This window comes from Pempheris klunzingeri, chromosome 5, assembly GCF_042242105.1.
Source record: "Pempheris klunzingeri isolate RE-2024b chromosome 5, fPemKlu1.hap1, whole genome shotgun sequence".
Classification (NCBI taxonomy): Eukaryota; Metazoa; Chordata; class Actinopteri; order Acropomatiformes; family Pempheridae; genus Pempheris; species Pempheris klunzingeri.
In genome coordinates this window covers 12910772-12929948 of record NC_092016.1, presented here as the reverse complement: position 1 = coordinate 12929948, position 19177 = coordinate 12910772, and the positions used below count along the sequence as shown (strand labels likewise).

At 41.7% G+C, this 19177-nt stretch overlaps 1 protein-coding gene across 1 annotated transcript in view; it reads right to left on the bottom strand.

Moving 5' to 3' along the window:
• The window catches only part of tln2b (talin 2b), a 77931-nt gene that overhangs the window by 3503 nt on the left and 55251 nt on the right, over window positions 1-19177 (bottom strand). Inside the window, exons 30-54 of the mRNA XM_070830432.1 lie at window positions 18993-19132; window positions 18350-18443; window positions 17803-17892; window positions 17563-17685; window positions 16776-16919; window positions 16414-16599; window positions 16147-16287; window positions 15273-15454; window positions 14301-14433; window positions 14086-14187; window positions 13807-13977; window positions 13204-13350; window positions 11885-11986; window positions 11623-11742; window positions 10807-10953; window positions 9638-9804; window positions 9077-9260; window positions 8504-8629; window positions 6849-6965; window positions 6119-6304; window positions 5522-5629; window positions 4028-4133; window positions 2582-2706; window positions 193-318; window positions 26-88 (exon numbers count right to left, since the gene is read on the bottom strand). Coding sequence (XP_070686533.1) covers window positions 26-88; window positions 193-318; window positions 2582-2706; window positions 4028-4133; window positions 5522-5629; window positions 6119-6304; window positions 6849-6965; window positions 8504-8629; window positions 9077-9260; window positions 9638-9804; window positions 10807-10953; window positions 11623-11742; window positions 11885-11986; window positions 13204-13350; window positions 13807-13977; window positions 14086-14187; window positions 14301-14433; window positions 15273-15454; window positions 16147-16287; window positions 16414-16599; window positions 16776-16919; window positions 17563-17685; window positions 17803-17892; window positions 18350-18443; window positions 18993-19132 — 3330 coding nt within the window. The remainder of the gene's footprint in view (window positions 1-25; window positions 89-192; window positions 319-2581; window positions 2707-4027; window positions 4134-5521; window positions 5630-6118; window positions 6305-6848; window positions 6966-8503; window positions 8630-9076; window positions 9261-9637; window positions 9805-10806; window positions 10954-11622; window positions 11743-11884; window positions 11987-13203; window positions 13351-13806; window positions 13978-14085; window positions 14188-14300; window positions 14434-15272; window positions 15455-16146; window positions 16288-16413; window positions 16600-16775; window positions 16920-17562; window positions 17686-17802; window positions 17893-18349; window positions 18444-18992; window positions 19133-19177) is intronic.

Genomic DNA, 19177 nt, shown 5'->3' with positions numbered 1-19177 from the left:
GATGGAAATTCGATGAGCAACTTACTGCCGATATGAGACCCTGAGACCACTGGCCATCATCCACTGCATTGGCTAGATTGGATCCCACCTGAAGCAGGCATTGGATTAAAAAAAACATAAAATATACGTTGTTTTACTTTATTAGTGATGCATAGTGTGTTGCAGAGTGTCTGAGCAGGTGTGTTGACTCACCTTGCCTTGTGCCACCAGTTCTCTTTGAGCTGCTGATGCAGATTTAACAAGAGCGCTTGTTGCTGCAGCAATGGACTTTGCTGCCTCTAAGATCTGCTCCTCAAAATCCAGTGTCTCATCTGCCTGCTGAAAGTAAAACCACATATTAATTTCAACTAATTTAGACAAATATACCATCCTACAATAAGAAAATGCAATCATTGCTGTGTCACAAGGTCAACCAGGGCTGTATACAAGGACTTTATAAATACAGCTGTAAATTTGTCTGGAAATTTTATATCCCAACATGGTGGTTTAAATGCTGTTTCAAAGCCTTTTATTACCCTGTCAGGAATAAATGTATGGAGGGGAGAGATTTAATACTTTATTTATCATTTATTAATGTAGTAGGCCTAAAAGAAATAGAATGAACATATAAAGAATGAAAAATGGAATCAGCTCATACAATTTAATCTTTGATTGAGGTTTGTACCCTGTCCAACTTCCTAAAACTCATAAATTCCCAGACATTTACTGAGTTCGTGACCTCAGTGTCCTCAGTGGTAGCTACGGCCTCGAGCATAACCAATAATGTTCAGTTTTATCTTTCACGAAACGCATGACAGAAAATGGTTATTTTTCAGTCACAACAGCTTGACAGATGGCTTGTCTCATTTCCTAAACCTGAACTAAATACCATTATGAAGACCACAGTGCATCAGTTCAGAGACACTTATCAAATGGCCATCTCTGCCTCAGCAGTCAGCAGCATGTGACTGACCACAGACCTCCATAAACACATAAGGCACACGTGGCTGGAGACAGGGCGGGACACTGTAGGAATATGTTTGATATATAGTTGGACTGAATAACAACCTAATATATCAAACATATCAGACAGAGCCCTGCAGAGAAGGCTTCCAGGTCTCTACAACGGCTCAGAGAGGGAGGGGTTGGGGCAGGGCAACGAAGCATGCTGGGAGCAGGAGAGCCCTCCCTCCTTATAGGGTGGGAGAGACAAAGGAGCACAGAGGAGAGGGAGCAAAGAGGAGGAGGAAGGAGAATCCAACCTGTTTTAGACAAATAAAAGTGTAACACCTGGTTGAATCTGAGACTACAGACTCGATGGATGGTTTAATGCCTCTTACAATTATGGGTGGTATTTTATTTTCTCTGTCTTAGCAATGAAAATAACTCAGGGTAGAACATTATTATAATTAAAAAAAATCATCTTCATGGTGTATGGTGCTCTGCCATTGTTTCAGACTACGCTGTGAACTGAAATTTTTCCTTTACAGTCAGATCTCTTGTTTATGCTTTATTTTATTTTTTCAATATATGAACACAGATTATGGCTGGATAAATATACTAGCTAGTGTCTGAATATAGGGAATAGTAAATGGTCATAAATATAAATTAAACCGTCCTCCCGTGAGGAAGAAAACTTAAGTAAGCTTCGCTTTTTAATACTATCTGGTGAGGCTTACTTCCTCTTAGAGCACTAGAGGGAGACACTAACATCTAAAAGAGGAAAAGCCCTTTACTCACTAATCCCCTTTCATAAATGTAAAGGTTCTCATAAATGTAGTCTGTAGCTGTGGAATTAAAGTATGAGACAGAGCATTATGGTCTTTATTAAAACTGGGGTAATCTAAATAGGGTTTCCTTTACATCACACAGGCAGAGGGTTGAACTGACGATCACTTTGTGTACAGGAAGAGGTATAGAAAAGGGGGAAAGCACTACAGGCACAGAAGGAAGAGCACTAGGATCCAACTATCCAGTCTCCAGAGACAGATAACAAACAACACAGTCAAGCAGCACACCACAAACACAACCTTGTATTGCAGCATAAAAGTCATTTCACTTTCCAAAAGCTTTATCACTACCACCTCCCATCTTTTGCTTGTTTTCTCTGCGTATGATGATGAGCAACAGGCTGAAAAAGCCTCCCTTAGTTTAGTTTAGAGACGAGGAACAGTGCAATAAAAAAAACCAAGGGAAATCAGCTCAATAAGACGGAGGCCCTCACTTTCAGAAAGGGTCACAACAGTTCATCACACATTTGAACTCATTCCAAAATAAGCTTAAGGACCCAGCAGTGTAATTGCGTCTCCTGGCAACAGAACTCAAAATAATGTCCAGAAGTGCCTTTGAAGAAAGTTTTCCAAGCATCATATTTTAGCTCATTGGACCAGCTGCCTGAGCCAACACGGTATGTGTAATGAAGAAACATTTTCCTCCTTAAATAATACGGAGATAGCTGCTCAGTCACTGAAAAAGATGACTCCACTTCAAAGTCAGTGTCACCATTTCCAACCTTTGGCCCACATCGTCTCCCTGCTGATTAATGGCAAAAGATTGAGCGTGGGTTTGTGTGGGTGGAAAGGGTTGAGAGGGCCACTTATACCTTGGGCTTAGCTCTGGGTTTCAGCTGCTCCAGTTTCTTGGCTGCAGCTTCAATGGACGCTGCTGCTCCGAGGAGCTCAGTCTCAGCGATGACAGTGGGGTCCTCGGGGTCCACACACTCTGATCCTAAAAGTGAACATCACATGTCGAGACGTTGGTTATCACATGCGTTTCTAGAACGGACTCACAAAAGAAACACCAGCATAATAATTTTGGCGATAACGTTTGGCTTTATGTAACGAGAGGTCAAAATTAGCATATTTCATGCATTCATTCACACAATCCGGGCATTACAGACATGGTAAACCTCAACCTACTTCAACTGCAGCAAAGCTTATTAACTCTATACACTCCAAAGAATTGTTTCCAGCTTGACAGTAATGCCGCAAAGTTGAATAAGATAAACTAGAAGTTAGAAGAAACGCACATTTGATGGATCATTGTCTTTTTATAGGTTTTTAAGTGCCCATAAAACAGAGCTGTTTGGGAACAGCTTGGTAAAGCAGATGGAACGATGTTTTCATAGATTATGTTGAGCTCTGGGGAAATCTGTTCTGCACCCCCACCCCCATGCCGTCTATTCCTCTACCCCCTTCTGACTCTATGAAAGGTGATCTGGAAGAACAAAACACACCATATCCCACTTACCTCCATCTGAGGCGGCAATGAAAGAGAGAGGGAGAGAGAGCACATGGGACATTAGAGGGGTGAAGTGGATAGCCCCACTGGGTCTCAGGCTATACGCTGAAATCTAATTCTCCCCCAAACACAATCTATTACTCCTGTCAGATGCAGCAGTGCAGCTTCTAGAGGAAACACTCTACTACGTTTGTGTCATAAACATCCAACAGAGCTTAATTTGGAACAATTTGCACAGCAATCACTCCGTGGTACGATTTCAATATCCTAAAGTGATTTTCATGACCTTTATTATGGACGCAGACAGGTTTGATGGCTTGACTCAATAACGCTATAATATTATTCATTCAAGAGGATTAAGACTCCTTTGACTAATCTCTAACATCACCACAATCCTGTTGTGGTTTTTTTTTACATTTTATCAAATTGAGTTGTCTGATGGGAATCATGCGAATGAGAATCCTCTTGGGTCCAACTGAATGTACTCTGCAATTTCAGCTTTCCCTGTTTTACTTCGCAGCAGCTACAACATCTCACAGTCATTTTGAAATTAAAATCTGCTGCCAACAATTTTTGGACAGCAGCTTCTGTAAAAGTGACATCTCCTTATAAAACAACATTATCCTTTCTCATAAAGTACCACAAACGCTGACGGAATACTAAACATACACAACTTTCATGTCTGTTAAATGGTCCATATAGTCCTGACATCAGCCAGAATGGGGTCAACGGTAACTAGAGGTTGTCGTGCTTAACTTTTTTTTTGTGTGTTGTGTAAGAGCGTGCATCAGAGTGTGTGTGGCCTCACCTTTCATGGCCTCAGCTGTCTGGACGAGCTCGGTCACACATGCAGCCACATGCTTTGAGTGTGCGGCCAGCTGCTGCTTCTGCTCAGGCACGGGCCTCTGCAACACCTGAAAATATAAGACAATAACGTGTGCATATGTACACACAACCAAGAGATACAAGTAAATGTACTGTAAAAGATTAATGAGACTGCAAACGATAACGGAGCAGTTTTCACAGCCATGACAAAAGGAAGCACCTTCCCCCAAACATTTAAATCTGTTTTGCAGCTTTTTGGGCCTACCTAGACGACAACCTGGGCGAGAAATAATTAATAATTGACTTAGGGAAACTAATAATTGCTGACTAGATGGAAGAGTCTGCACTTTCTTCCAGGCAGTCAGATAATGTTGCTTGTCTATTCTTTTGTTGCTTGAGCAACTACATCTCTGGCACAGTAGCCACAGCCCATTCCTTATACTAGACCACAAATTATAACACAAGGTGCTTTTACTGGCCTAATGTCAACATGATGCACCTCTAACTAATCATGCAAGTGAGATAATTAATTAAGCTACTAAATACATTAATTAGCAAGAGTTAGATATCAACACACTTGTCTTCACATAACACACAGGGAGTGTTGTGAACTGAGGAATTTAATGAAAATGCTGATTAATATGCAGATTTATGCAACAAGGTGCTCAGAAATGAAATTCGATGTTCGGTAGGGACACACAGTGGAGTAAGTATAAAAAGATAATTTTTTAGATGAATGTGGTTACAGACAGATACAGCAGATTGTAGGTATGAAGCATATTTCAAGTCTTCGGTTTGTCACTCAATGGTGAAAGCTGCTAAATATTCATGAGACCTTCTTTCAAGAATAAGGATGACAGTATTCTTTAGTTTTCTTAAGACAATAAGTCTCTAACGACCTGCTCTACCATCTGAGATGCAAGTGCCTCCTTATTACTCAAACAGGAGTAAATAGTGCATTTGTTAAGAACTGTTTTCAGCTGTAGAATAATACACATTTGATGCACTAACAGGCATTGACGACACCAGGACTGTGTACAGTATGTGGGATTTATCCAAAATATACTACAGTGTTCAGTTCTTCATAATGAAGAACAAGTCACCCAGAGTAACTGTGTAGCTAATTTATGTGTTTTTAATAGTTTCCGAATAATAATATCTAATAATATACACAGATAATACTTCTTAGTAAGATCAGTCCATCATTGGTTTTGGTATTTTTATGGGATTTCTTCGCAATAACAAAACACATCAGTATGAATGCCACAGGCCTTATTCTTCTCTCTAAATGCAAGCATGAGTGACAGGAAGCCAGGAAAGTTCTTTCAAGCATCAGAGAATTTAATCCAGCAGATAAAAAATGTAAAACCTCACTTGGTAAAAGTAAATATCAGGTTCTGCTCTTCAACCCTGTTTCTACACACACACACACACACACACACACACTCAAGACACCTCCTTCCACTCTCATTCTAACCTGCAGCACTTGCTCCAGGAGGTTGATGTATCCGGTGGTGCACTCATAGCCGTACTGCAGGGCCCTGCTCCTCAATTCCTCAGCTACTTCTGGGTGGCAAGCTGCTTGCTGGAATGGGGGAAAACAATGTTGTATAGGACATTTAAAAAAGGAAAAAAGATGTCTGGAATGTTACATATTTTTATATAAAAGTAAAAATGTGTACTCTGAGGTATAGGAATAGCCTTTAAATAATTCTAAGTGTGGAAATGTAAACGTCTAGTACTGTTCACAAATCAAATTCATACCTAATAAAAACTAAAATTCTCCCCCAATTTGTTTCTAATGCCTTGATTTTCAAAAGCCTAGCCCGCAACGCTCTGCATTCTCTCTGTGCTTGTCTGGTTTCAACTGCTCTACAGTCACTGAAGGACATCCTGGCTGCTGCTCTGCTGCACGACTTTGAAAAGTGACTGAGTCACTACCAGCAGGAGCATCCATAATGTAGACTAGACTCTGATGTCCTATCTGCTCTCAGCAGGCTGGGCTCACATGTTCCCTGGCAGTCTGGTGATGTCTGTGTGCGGTCTGTTCTGGCAGGGCGGTGTGGATTAGCACCTTGCAGGTAGTCAGCATATCGGAGATGGCTTTGCGGCTCAGGTTGGCAGTGGCAATCACATCCTCCTGCTGAGCAGAGTTGCCTGCGGCCACTGCCTTCGCCGTTGCTATGGTGATGCCCTTTGTCATTCGGATGAACTCCTCAGGTGTGGTGGACTTGTCTGGGCCATCTTTGGACTGGAACACCTGATACAATAACCAGCACACAGAGGTAGTTGGATGCAGGCATGACGGGCTCAGAAATATTGATATATATATATATATATATAGAACTTTCTCAGGGAAGTGACGAAGTGGTGCACATGGACTCTGTACAGCAGCAGAAAGTATAAACAAGTGAGGAGTATGTGACGCCTTTATATGGGTAGCAGTATAATTAGGAGTTGGGTAGACAGTGTTGAATTTGGCTTTGGCTGCAGCTCTTGGTAAAGCCTCCTCTCTGGCTGGGGGTCCTCTGATAAGGATTAGCAGTAAATTACAAAAAACAAGCTTCCGTCTTCTTCCTTTCTCACTCTGCCTGCGCCTGCTACCCAGACCCTGATAAGAGCTGTGAGAAACCTGCAGGGGCTGAGAGACAAGGAGGAGGAAAGGAACTGGGCAGATAATGAAAGAAAAAGAACAAAAAGCTCCCCTGTTTTGTTCAGAATAATAGACATAGATATCCCTGACCCTCTTTGAGTGAGCTTTGCAGACTCCTGGTTGACTCCATAAGGAGGAGGCTCTGCCTTACCGTCAGCTCCTGCTTGATGCACTCAATGGTGGCCTCCAGTGCCCTCGTCCCACGAGTTGCTTCATCCTCCACCGCCTTTACTGTTTTTAGAAGAGACGTCACGTTGGTCACCATGACCTGTCAAATAAAGGGAGTAATGATGAGGCTCTCAGCCAAACCAGGAGGTGGAGCTCTTTCGCCTTTTGCAAAACATTACAATACTAAATTATTTTTGCCTCCTCATTCACTGATTCCATTACAGTGAATAATAGTTACATGTGTTGAAGGTGCTTATCTACTGAAAATTAAAAATGTCGGCAGCTAAAGAAAGAGAAGACTGAGGGATGTATATCAAATTTAAAAAAGAGGAGGATTGACAACACCTTGAAACACCTTTTATTCGCATTCTGTTCTGCCTGTGCTGCAATCAACAAAATCTATATTATCAACTTAGGAATTTGAGCAACATTATCGCCGGGAGTTTGAGATGGTCCCATCTGGAGGTCACCATATGTTGGAGGAACAGAAACAATCTGTCAACATAGTCAGGTCCATGGGTGGCCCTAATTCCATTTAGATGAGAAAACATAAAGAGACCCCATGCAACAGTTAGAATTACACGCTGTGCTTGGGATGACAGTTGTGAGAAAGAAAAAAAAAAAAGAAAAGAAAGCTTGCAGAACGCAAGTAAATTCATTGGTTCAGAGGTGTCTGAGACTTTGTCACTGATACAATACTTTTATCTTTGTTTTTCTATTGCAGTGACAGCAGCTGTGCCAAGGTTATATGCAAAAGGTCTGATCTCTGTTTTTATTCTTCAGCAGTTGTCAGGAGTGACAGTGGTCATGATGATCAGGAATAAAATGACAGCTCTTGTCTCTCTCGTCTCTCTCTCTGTATGTATAGTGCAGCCCTTGGCGACACCTGGAAGTGACATCAAATATCTTTTCTCTGATTCAGTCTTCATAAGAAAGAACTGAAACTCCTCATCTTATTGCACAATATTTACTTTATTATTTTACTGCATTTATTTTAGATAACACTTTTTGTGCACTTTGTGTTATAACTTCACTTGATAATTCATTTCATATTGTTGTTACTGTAGTAATTCTACTATTGCTATTTCTGTTTACACACCTATTGCACTTGCACATGTTTTTGAAAAGGAATCCCTCGTGCGTTGCTTTTCTTTTTTTTTTTTGTGCTTATCTGTCTCACCTTTAAAGTATTTTATGGAGCTTTTCCTCTACCAATAGAGGTTTTCTTGTACAAGCTCAAACTACTATTGTCTCAATGGCCACAATAAATAAAGTCCTATGGTACTAGATAGCTCTCAGTTAAGCATACTACCACACATACGAATGCATGCATACAATGCACAAAGCGATGGATCTACTCACACATACAAACATGACAGAAAAAGAGAATACCTTACAAACCCTGATAAGGACTGTCATACCATTCTTTTGAAAGAGCCTTATTTTGTGCTATCAGATGTATCAAACTAAACACAGCAGTAATACAAACACAGCATTTGTAGAATATATACATTATCTACAGGCAGCATCCCATCCAAAGCAGAAGGTGAATAATAAAAAGTGCAGACTTGCATTGTTGAAATCAATACACAGCTAAACCAGATATGACAGATTGGTTTGAGCGGTCTATTCCTTTACCTTGGCAGCACTCTTCAGCTGATACATAGACGGGTCGTCAGCTTGTTTACCGGCGGCACATTTGGTGGCACTGATGAGTTCAGCCAGAGCCTTGGCCACATCCCGCACCGCATTTATCAGAACCACCTGAGGAGATAGAGCTGGTATCAATACGGTACAAAAGCCAGAGTAAAGGTTTATCAGTGGCACCCTGGGGAGAGGATTTAAGACTGCAGCCCTTATCATTCCCACCTAGTCATGATACTTCAGACTTAGTGGAGGGCAGAGATAGAGGCATACACAGAGGGGAAAGAGGAGACACAATGTGTATCAGATGAGCCTGCAATTACAAAGAGACTTTAACGGTGGGTTTACAGAAAGATAGAAGACATTCATTGTAGATGACTAATATTACAGAATAGTATAATGATAATGGGCTATAATAGCCGATTAAAGCTCTTTGCAGCTGACTTAAAAAATAATAACTGAGCTTTGTTAGATAATAGAGGCATACAACTGTGACAACATCTGACTGAAACATCTGTGACTGTAGTAGACACTGTTCCACATAAATATGTTTTTGATTTTCATCACCTGTGTCTCAGGGTCCTCAGAGCCCATGCTGGTGGCTCCCAGCTTGACGACCTCAGTGAGCTGGGTGATGGTCTTAGCTGAGGACTGGGCCGCCTGGGCCAGTTTCTCCTGGCTGGACGCGGCTCCAGCAACCAGCAGCTTGGTGTCCTCCACCAGCGCCTTGGCTGTCTTCAAGATGCTCTCCCTGAGAGACGGGACACATTGTGTAACAATCTGCTCCATAGTCACACTCAAGCACCAGCAATATGAAAGGAAGCTGTTGCTTTTCTAACAGAATTTGTACTTATTAAGGACAATTTTCTGTTACATTCATTATGTGAAATGCATCTGTGTATTCAACTTTTTTGGCAAAGTGCACTTCTATGAGTGAGTCATCATCAGAAAAAAAAGGAGCTCTGGTGTTGCAGTGTAAAAACCTAGCAACTGAAATTTTATATCACCCTCATAAAACCAGTCTATCCATTGTTCATGTTTAATTTGATCAAATGTCTCTCTTTTTGTAGTTTTTAGAAGCGATCTTGTCTTGGTCTGTCTGTTTTGGCTGTGGCAAGGTTATTGCACCTGTGGTCAGCAAAAGACTCTTCATTCTCAGGGTTCAGTGTTCCAGCTGAGGCGAACATGATGGTGGTGTCCAGGTCAGCAATGATGCCAGAAACAGCACTGGCTGCTGTGATACAGGCCTGGGTGCCTTTGTTCCCCGCCTGCAGTGCTGACAGTACCAAGGACACCTGGAACATGTGAAGCATAACATTAGATATGCAGTGAGATTTTTTTAAACATGCTGTTTTCAGAGGTGTAAGAATGTCTAAAAATAACCACAGTTTCTGTATGGATTGCACATTTTAGTGATTAAACAGCAGGTTTTTCCTTTTTTTATAGGATGTTGGCGAAACCTTTATAAATTAGGTGAGTGGGGTTGCAAATGCTCAGCATGAGAGATGCAGACAAGCTGGATTAAAGAAGGATGGGAGAGTAAGAAAAGAGAGCAGAGTAAAACATGCATCAAATCAGAGTCTGCTGCACAATCACATTAAGTCAATGAGCCTGACTCTGCAAATCACACATCTCCCTTAAAGACAGCCCATCCCTCATAAACAACTGGAAAGCCCTGAGAGGTACATTTCAGAGACGCACAAGCTTCACTTATCAGCAAGCGTGAGACACTAAATTATTCAAGTTTGATATGAGACCTGAATCAAATCATGGCCTCAGAGTGGAGAGAAATTCTAATGTGCGAGCAGAATGGCTATCCGCTGCCAGGGTCACAGCAGGGAGACATTAGTATTATTATTAACTGCACAGTGTGAGGGTGGTCAGTGGCGAGAAGTTCTCATGACCTGCATTACTGGTACAATAATACAGTTAAACACCGGTTAATATCATCCAAAACAACACTTGTTAAACCTATATCATTCTGAGTCTATACAATATAACATTAAGGCTAAAATTAACCTTAAAAAAGATTTGTAGTGAATAATAATTACGCCTGTCAGCCACAATATAGTTTACAATTATTCACACCTGAACTAACTGCTTTTTAAATCTTGACATTGAACACACTTGTATGTTCTCCATCACCTTATTGAAAAAGGTATATATATACACACACAACTGTACTGATTGATGCATGAAATATATTTTCAGTTGATGCTGCTCCAAATTTCAATCCGTAGAGATGGCAAATTACCAGCAAAAATAGACCCGTACCAGTTTCAGTCTACATAGCTTACCTTCTCTGTGACTGCACGAGCACACTCGATGAGCTCCCTTTTGGAGAAGCTGTCAGTAGGGCTGAGCTGCAGGGCTCCAGCCTTCTGGACCAGGTAGATACAGCCATGGCCGAGCTCTTGCACCCGTGTTCTTATCTGGAAACCAACCTGAAAACATAACCAAGCATAGACTTAAACTGCATCCATCTTCTCATTTGTACCACTGCACTACACAGTTACAATCATGTCCTAAACTGGCATGTCTCGCTTATCCAGCAAGTGGATGAAAAATGATTTCAAGCACCCTCAGAGAGGTAATGCTTGCACTACTCCTTTAATTTCCAGACTGTGAGATTCACGGGTGGGTGGTACTTCATTATAAGCATCACTATAGGCTTTTAGACTTGTAGAGGCACAATGTCGCTATGGTAACCGGCAGGGTTTCCAGCAGCCTGTTATATACAAGATATTGATAAGAGCTGTGTGCTTATTAGTGCAATGTTTCCACACATTGCTGGACTGCAGAGAAAAGCTTTAAGAATCTTCAGAGTGATGGACGCTGGAGGGGTATATTTCTGTTTGATCTCACTCTGTCCGGAGGAGCCTTAGGGAAGGGATGTCATATCAAAGAGCAGCAAACATCTGCTCTCATCAGTGTGCGAGTGAATACATCCAAATGCATTTTTAGTGTAAAATGGAGACCTAAGCCGATGTTCGAGTCTGACATTTCAGGGGCACAATTGCAAAGAGATATAAACGGTGTGATGTGTTAAATCTTTTATAAGTGTGTGTAATTTCCCCCATATATACTCTAAAGGACAGAGCATGCCTTCTCACCTCCTCTGGCTCTGCAGTGGCGGCAGCAAGCTGTCCTTGGTGTGCTAGCTGTCCATAGTCGACTGTCACCTGAGAGGCAAGGCCACCAAGCTCCTCAGGGCAGGTTACCGACTTAGTCATCTGGCAACAGAGAGAGCATACATCATCAGCAGAGTCAGATTGATGTTTCTGTAGCCCTACTGACAAATATCATCATTGAAGATTGGAAACGTAATGGAAAATACACAGCCAGGAATTGACTCTAGTGCATTAGTGCACTCACCATCTCCTGAGCAGTGATAGCGATGGCCTTGGAGAACTTCACCATGGTGGTCTGGTAGTCCACAAAGGAGCCTTCAGGTTCAGGCGGTGTTCCTTCATCCAGCTGTAAAGAGCAAGTATCATTTATTATTTATTTTACTGTTTAAATGTTTAAATATTCTATTTGTTACCTTTCTCAAGCACTGTGAATGGCTTTGTGACTAATTTGATCATTTTGTTTTATCTTTGACTAATGTTTGCACAAATGTTCATATTTAATGCTTGTTTTTGATGCAGCAGTTCCCTTAATCCAAAGACAAAGTGGGGAGACAATAAATTAACCTTAACCTAATGAATCATGCTATAAATTGTTAATTATTGTGCCACCATTTTGAAAGGCCTGGTCTAATAGCAAGTTAAACCGTTGGTAATAAGCTGTGAATTTCTGTACAGTATTATTCATCTTCTTTACTTTATCATGAACACTGTATAGAGCAGTATTAAGATGTTCAAATGATAAATATAAAGAGCTTTTGGTTTGCCAGGTTGTCAGAGCACAAGTGAAGGATTACTTTGGCTGATCACCTGCCAGTGTAGCTTGCTTAAAATGACTGTGGACTTTCTTACATCATAATAAACTACCAAATGTGCAGCTGTAAGAGTTACTAAGTCATAAATAAATGGTTGGCATTGACACTAGTGCATTATTCTAGCAGATCAGATAGTTCAGATAGAGCAACACTAGCCATACCAACATTGTATTCACACCATTTGGCAACCCCATTTCTTTTTATAATACAGTGTGTCAATTGATTTATTGTTTCCTAACAATTAAAAGCAATTAGTAAGAACAGGCAAATAATAATCATGCTTCTTTTTGCGTTCCTTGTTAAGTGTTCCACTTAATGGAGTTTTAATGACGATTTCTATTATATGTTTAAGTTGAGGGTAAAATAGATAAAAAAAAAAGGAAGGGAGGAAAAATAAAAGTGATGGATGAGATTCTAGCCTAGCATATATGTCTGAGTATGTGCAGATCATCGTCAATTATTAACCGCGCTGTCAACCCAGTGACATGTCCCCCAGCAGGATGAGTGACAGTTAACATCACCAGCGGGCTGTGGATTTAAAACTTGTCATCTACTGGACTAATGAGAGTCACTGACAAGGACACATTAATAGCACACCCACTGTGGAATTCCCTGCCTTCAGACAAATAAGACAGGGAATAAGTGTCAACCTAAAATCCATTCAAACCACCTGAGCAGACTTCTCATGAGCTTGTATTAAACGAATATGCATCATCGATCAAAAACACACACAAAGCACACCCATACTCACCTGGCCCATGGCCTCAGCAATCGACTCCACCATGCCCCCGACCATGCCTCCTTCACTGGCCGCCTCATTCAAAGTCACCATAATGTCGTCCACAGCCTCCTTCATCAGCTGGGCTGCTTCAGAGATGGCATCGTGGGTATGGGACGCCTGGGGACACAGTTAGCTGATTAACATTTCTATGACTCTGTCCTGGTTTAGCCAGAAGGAAACTTATCAGCTGACAGCAGCTCCGGAGTGTCCCAAACGCTGGTAAGTAATCGGTGTCTGGAGGACACGTCACCAAGCTGGGTTCTTGCTGAATGTACCATCTATTTTCTAATGTTTCAGACTCCTCATGAGACTTAAAGTTTCTCATGAGGTAATTTTTATTATTTTGTGGCTCAGCAAAGCATTTACTAGAAACAACCCGACTGTATCAGGGTGGTCATGGCCTCTATCGGGCACCTCTTGATGGCACAATGAAGGAAATTCTGAGGAAGAATGTCTTTATTCTACTGAAAAAAGCCCTTGAAAAAACACGACTACATTAGTGTTCTAGCTGAAATGTAGCTTACTATCACTTGCTGGGCTAAACACACTGTAGCTATATGAACCGTTTAGTACCTTTGGGTTTCCCCCGCCTTCCTTGGCAGCATAGAGCATCTGTAGGGCAGACTCAGACAGGGTCTTGGTTTGGTCTAGGATGGTCATCTGCTGCTGGTGGTCATGCAGCTTAGAGGCCAGGCCCACCGATGCCACAATGAGGGGATCAAAGTAACTGGCCAGCTGGGTCACCTGAGAGTATGAGTGTAAGAGAGCTGTCTGAGGAAGGATTGGATCACTAGAAAGAAAACAGATAGAATGGGTTTTTCTTTCTAAAGCCAGAGTGGATCAGACCAACACCTTGTGTCCTAGTTGAGCAGCTTCGCCTCGGGCCGCTGTGGAGACAGGATCAATCAGATGCCCAATCTCTTGCACAGAAGATGTCAGCTGCTCCTGGAGTGCCTGGTGAGTTACAATGGCAGAGTATTGCGTTATAAGTCACAACAGAAAGACTACAGATCCCATTAAGTTTTTTCTCTCAGACAAGATAGGGCTGATGGGGTACTTGAACTCACTTCCATGGAGATATCATCTCTGCAGGGCAAGGTCTGCCCAACTGCAGCTAGGGAAGCTTGCTCAATGTCCCGGATACATTTATTGATGTTATCAATGGAGTAATCACACTCTCTCTGTCCTGGTGCCTTGTCCCTAACATCAGAATTGTTAAAATACAATGAAAATACAATACAAATAAAATAAACAAAATACAATAAAAATAAAAATGTATGCAAAAGTAAAAATATATAAATAAATACATTTATATTATTGTGCCAATAAATGAAAAATGCATTTTTAAGTATAAATAATGGAAAATGCATGCTATAAAATCCACACTTAGAGTCTAAAAGTTTGACATTAAAAAAATATAATTTTTTTTTCACTTTCCTAATGAGAGTTTGATGGGAAAATTGACACACCTTTCATGTCTGTACGATAAATATGAAGCTACAGCCAGCAGCCAATTAGCTTAGCACAAAGACTGGAAACAGCCAGCCTGGCTCTATCAAAAGGTGAAAAAATATTCACCTTCCAACACATTTAAAACTCATTAATTAACACATTATATCTTGCTTATTTAGTTTATCTATTTCCAAAAATGACGAATTATTCCTTTTAAAGCAAGCAGTAAGCCAGTTTGTAATCAAATGTGGTCCCTGCTGTGAGAAAAGCATATGCATGGGACTGGGGGATGACGGTGAAGATAGAAGTGGGTGTGGCACTGCATTTAATAAAATGTGTCGCAGATTCACCGTGGCTCACCATCTCATCACTGCTATAACGTTCACTAATCTATTACAAGGCAGCGGGAATCTCAGCACATATAAACTAATGTGGCAATTTATTGCTTAGCTGAACAGACATCACAGAATAAGCCCTCTGGTTTCAGAAACAATTTCCCTCCACCAACTGTGAGCAAACTATTATAAAATTCGATTCATGATAATCCTTCAGAGACAGATGAGGCAGTAGGTCGGCTTAATACCAACCTGATGGAGGTGATGAGACTCTTGATGGAGTCAGACACTGTTCTGGAGTGGCCGGCTAGTATGGACCAGGTGGGAGGATCTTTGGGGTTGAGGACCAGCGAGCGGGCCGTTTCTAAAAGGTAAGTGGAGCTATCGAGCATGGAGCGGGCTGAACGCACGATAGGCTCCTGGGCCGCTGAGCCCTGTGGAAATAAAAATGTTGCTGCAGGTGAAACAACAGCCCAGGTAACAGATCAACAGCAGAGTTAGCCACACTGGAATGACAGAGATGTTAATATTCCTTGACTACCTTGGAGAGATCAAAGGTGCAGTCAAAGGGAGGGATAAGATTAGAAAGGTAGCTTTACACACATGCAGGAAAAAAACACCTTCAGTCTTTATGATCCGAGCCAAAGCCTCCCTCGACAATTAGATTAACAAGCTGAAGATTAGAGCAGCTGTGCTGAGAGAGAGTGCCGTTAAACACTGCCCCCCAAAAGATTACAGCCATAAAGCTTTTAGAGGACTGTGCAAGAACTGTTCCGCTCAGATTGAAAAATAAAAATCCATCTTTCTCCTTGGGTCTTTTCTTGACATTAAAAGGAAAATGAAAATTGGACCTCAATCCAATTCCACCCATGTTTGCTGTACAAACCTTTCTGTGTTGGCTCATATAAAACTGCCTGTTTCAACTGCAGAAGTCAAAAACGTATTCATTAAATCTCTCTGAAGAGTTGCTTCAAGATCCTCTGTGGGATGAGCGAAAAAAAAAACTAATGCTTTTGAGAACAGAGACCTGATGAAAGATAAAGCTAAGTCATAAGGCACTATGGCAAAAATGAAAAAGAATATTTTAAACGGGGCATTGCAAACATGCATCAAAATGGATGAATACCTCATTGCTGATCTGAGCTGGAATGCTCGCAAACTCGGGGTTGTTGGCAAAGGTTGACAGGTTTTCTACAGCCTCAAGGAGTGGAGTCGTAGCAACACGGCACCTGTTTCTGTTCTCTTCTGAAAAATCCCCATCTAAGGCCTGAAAAAAGACAACGCCATATGAATATTTTCCATTTTGGTTGTATTTTTGTAAGAAACTGAATCATACACACGTTTGCAGCTTCTCGCATGACGAAAAAAATTCTGTAACAAATTTACACTCAACGTTTTGATCAGTTGGGGAGTTGACCTTGATGGTTTTGACAAGGTTGGCTGTGGTGTTGGCCACCTCTTTGGCTGACTGGACAAACTGTCTCCTAGCCACAGGGTTGGAGGTTTTAGAAGAAGCCAGGCGGCAGGCGTTACAGAGAGCTGAGGTGTGCTTCGCTACAATTGTTGCTGCCGACAAGACCTGACAAACAAAGAAGCGTCAACAAACACGAAGAGTTCCGTTGAGGACCTTCATGGCGATTTTACGGTTTTCAATCTTAATGGGCCATTTAATTCAAGACACAAGATATATATATATATAAAAATACGTGCAGGCCCAATATTTCATGTTTTCAAGCATTGCATGTATCCTCTTACCTGTGAGGGACTACTGGCTGGGTCCACTAAGTTCTGACAAGCCATTTGTATAGCCTGGTGGGCCCTTGCAAACTGGATGGGATCCACCAGCCCCTCGTGGCCTGACTGACTATTGGGATCGGACACACCTACAAGATAAGAGGCCTACAAGCAGGAAAGAAAAACAGGGTTATATTAATGTATCGGTTTGCCACTAGACAGGTCCTTTATTGTCCTCTGAGATCTCATTTGTAGTCACAGACAAGTCTACCCCCCACCCCTCCCCCCCAAGTTCTAGGACATAAATACACAAGTACACGAATACATGAATAGATGCGTATATAGATTCATATTGTGTATTACAGTGAAGCTGTCTGAGAGGAGATAAGCAGAGAGAACAAAAGATATGTCAGCATGTGCCCTTTTCCCGACAAGGCAGCCGAATGTTGCATGGAGGTGAGGACGTTATTTTACAGCTTTAGGGATGGCAGTCTGTAAAACCTCCAATGAAACCCGGCTTGCTCTGTTTCACTGTCATGGTTGTCATGGTCCATGGTAGGAAGTGTCCGGTTATGGTTTAAATGCCATTTATCAGTGTATCCCACCTGGTCAAGATGCTAGACTTTCTTTTCATGGATTATTTAGAGAGCTGTATAAACCTTAAATGTGATGTGATTAATCTAGGCATGTATAAAAAAAAAAAAAACAGTGTCAAATAAACAGAAAAAAAGTGTAGAATATCAGAAAGCCGAGCCTAGAGCAGAAGCACTGTAACTCGTAGTGAGTGAGTACCACGCACTGATCTCACCTGTCCTGCAGCCTCTGTCAGCCCACACAGAGCTTTGGATGCCACACCCACGCTTTCCCCGAAGGCTACCACATCACCCGTCTTACAGTGCTGAGAAATGCCAGCCATCGACTCCCCTAGGACCTGAGGTGTAAGAAAATTGTGAAAAAGTGTACAAATGAAACCTTCAGCTCCCTTCTACGTAAAAAATGTCTGACAGTTAAAGTATATGGCTCACACAATTATTTTGAAAGCCTGTACCTTGGAATTCTCCATGACGCTCTCGATGCAGTCAAAGTAGGAGAGTTCGTTGACAGGCTCGTTGGGATTATCTAGAAGCCCTCTGACAGCCTGTAAACAGTCAGAAGTGATAATAACATAGACTGCAATGGACACACCACTGAACATTCACGCTATGATTTTACACATTTATAAGCCGCTTAATTTAGATTTATAAGGAAACACTAAGAATGTAAATGAAGCTGAATAGAATATATTGCTTTGATAAATCACATCAGTTCAGTTCATCATCATCTAATTGAGCAGGTGAATTTAGGCTTCAGCATGCAAAATGCTATTGTTCAACGACTGTCACTACAGCAGTTACTGTAGTTCTGAATTTAATGTCCATCTACAATGAATTTCTCTATGGGGGTAATGTAAAGCAATATAGATGGAAGCTAAGGGTGGGAAAAGGCAATACACAGTGTTTCTCAAATTAAAAGCATACAGACATGTACAGGCAACAGAAAACAGGCCTGAAGAGAAGGATGTCTGTGTGTGTTACAGAGTATGTGGGGACGGCTACCTCCAACTCCCTCAAGGCGTTGTCACACTCCTTTTGTCCTGCTGCTTGCTGGGTACAGAGCGTGATCAGCTGGTTAATGCTCTCTGTCACTGCCCTGAAACACACAGGCAGCCACACAGGCCTTTTAGCTCTCACATGTGTCCTCTGCATGCATGCACAGCCTGGCTTCACTCACACATGCTTTTAGCCCTCCTATTCAAGCATGGCACTGCTGGCCTCTCAAAGCGATAGGCTAACACAGCTCACAGGAGTGCCTTGATTGTCTTGAGTTTGTGTTCAGCCTTGCTGAGCACAGACAGGACCTAGCCAAGGCTTCCATCTTCCTAATTAGACAGAGAGAAGTCAGTCAGGCCCAAAGCCCTGCGGGACCAGCTGCTTGGCTTCTCACTAGGGGGAGAGGATACGTACTCCCTCCAGCAATGCTGAAACAGACACATCTTAGGAGTAGCATACAGATGCAGCAGGGAGATATTTTATGACATTTATGTAAAAAAAAAGAAACAGAATTCTACAAGCTCGCATCTGGACCAGGGTTCATAATCAGTACAAAATGTCTCAGCTTACTAGCAAAATAAATACTGTATTATAGTCATTAGAGGAGAATATCTGATACATATCAAGTACAATCTGCATCTTATCGCACCTTGCTGCCACAGCTAGAAGATTCTTAGCATTGGCTGCTCCTGGATCCACAGACAGAGACTTGGCAGCCAGCAGCAGCTTACTGGACGCCATCGAGATGTTCTTCAGATTACCAATGACTTGGATCTGGTCTTCCTGGCTCTGCACAGGCAGTAAAAAAATATAGGTGGTTTTTAAGATGGATTT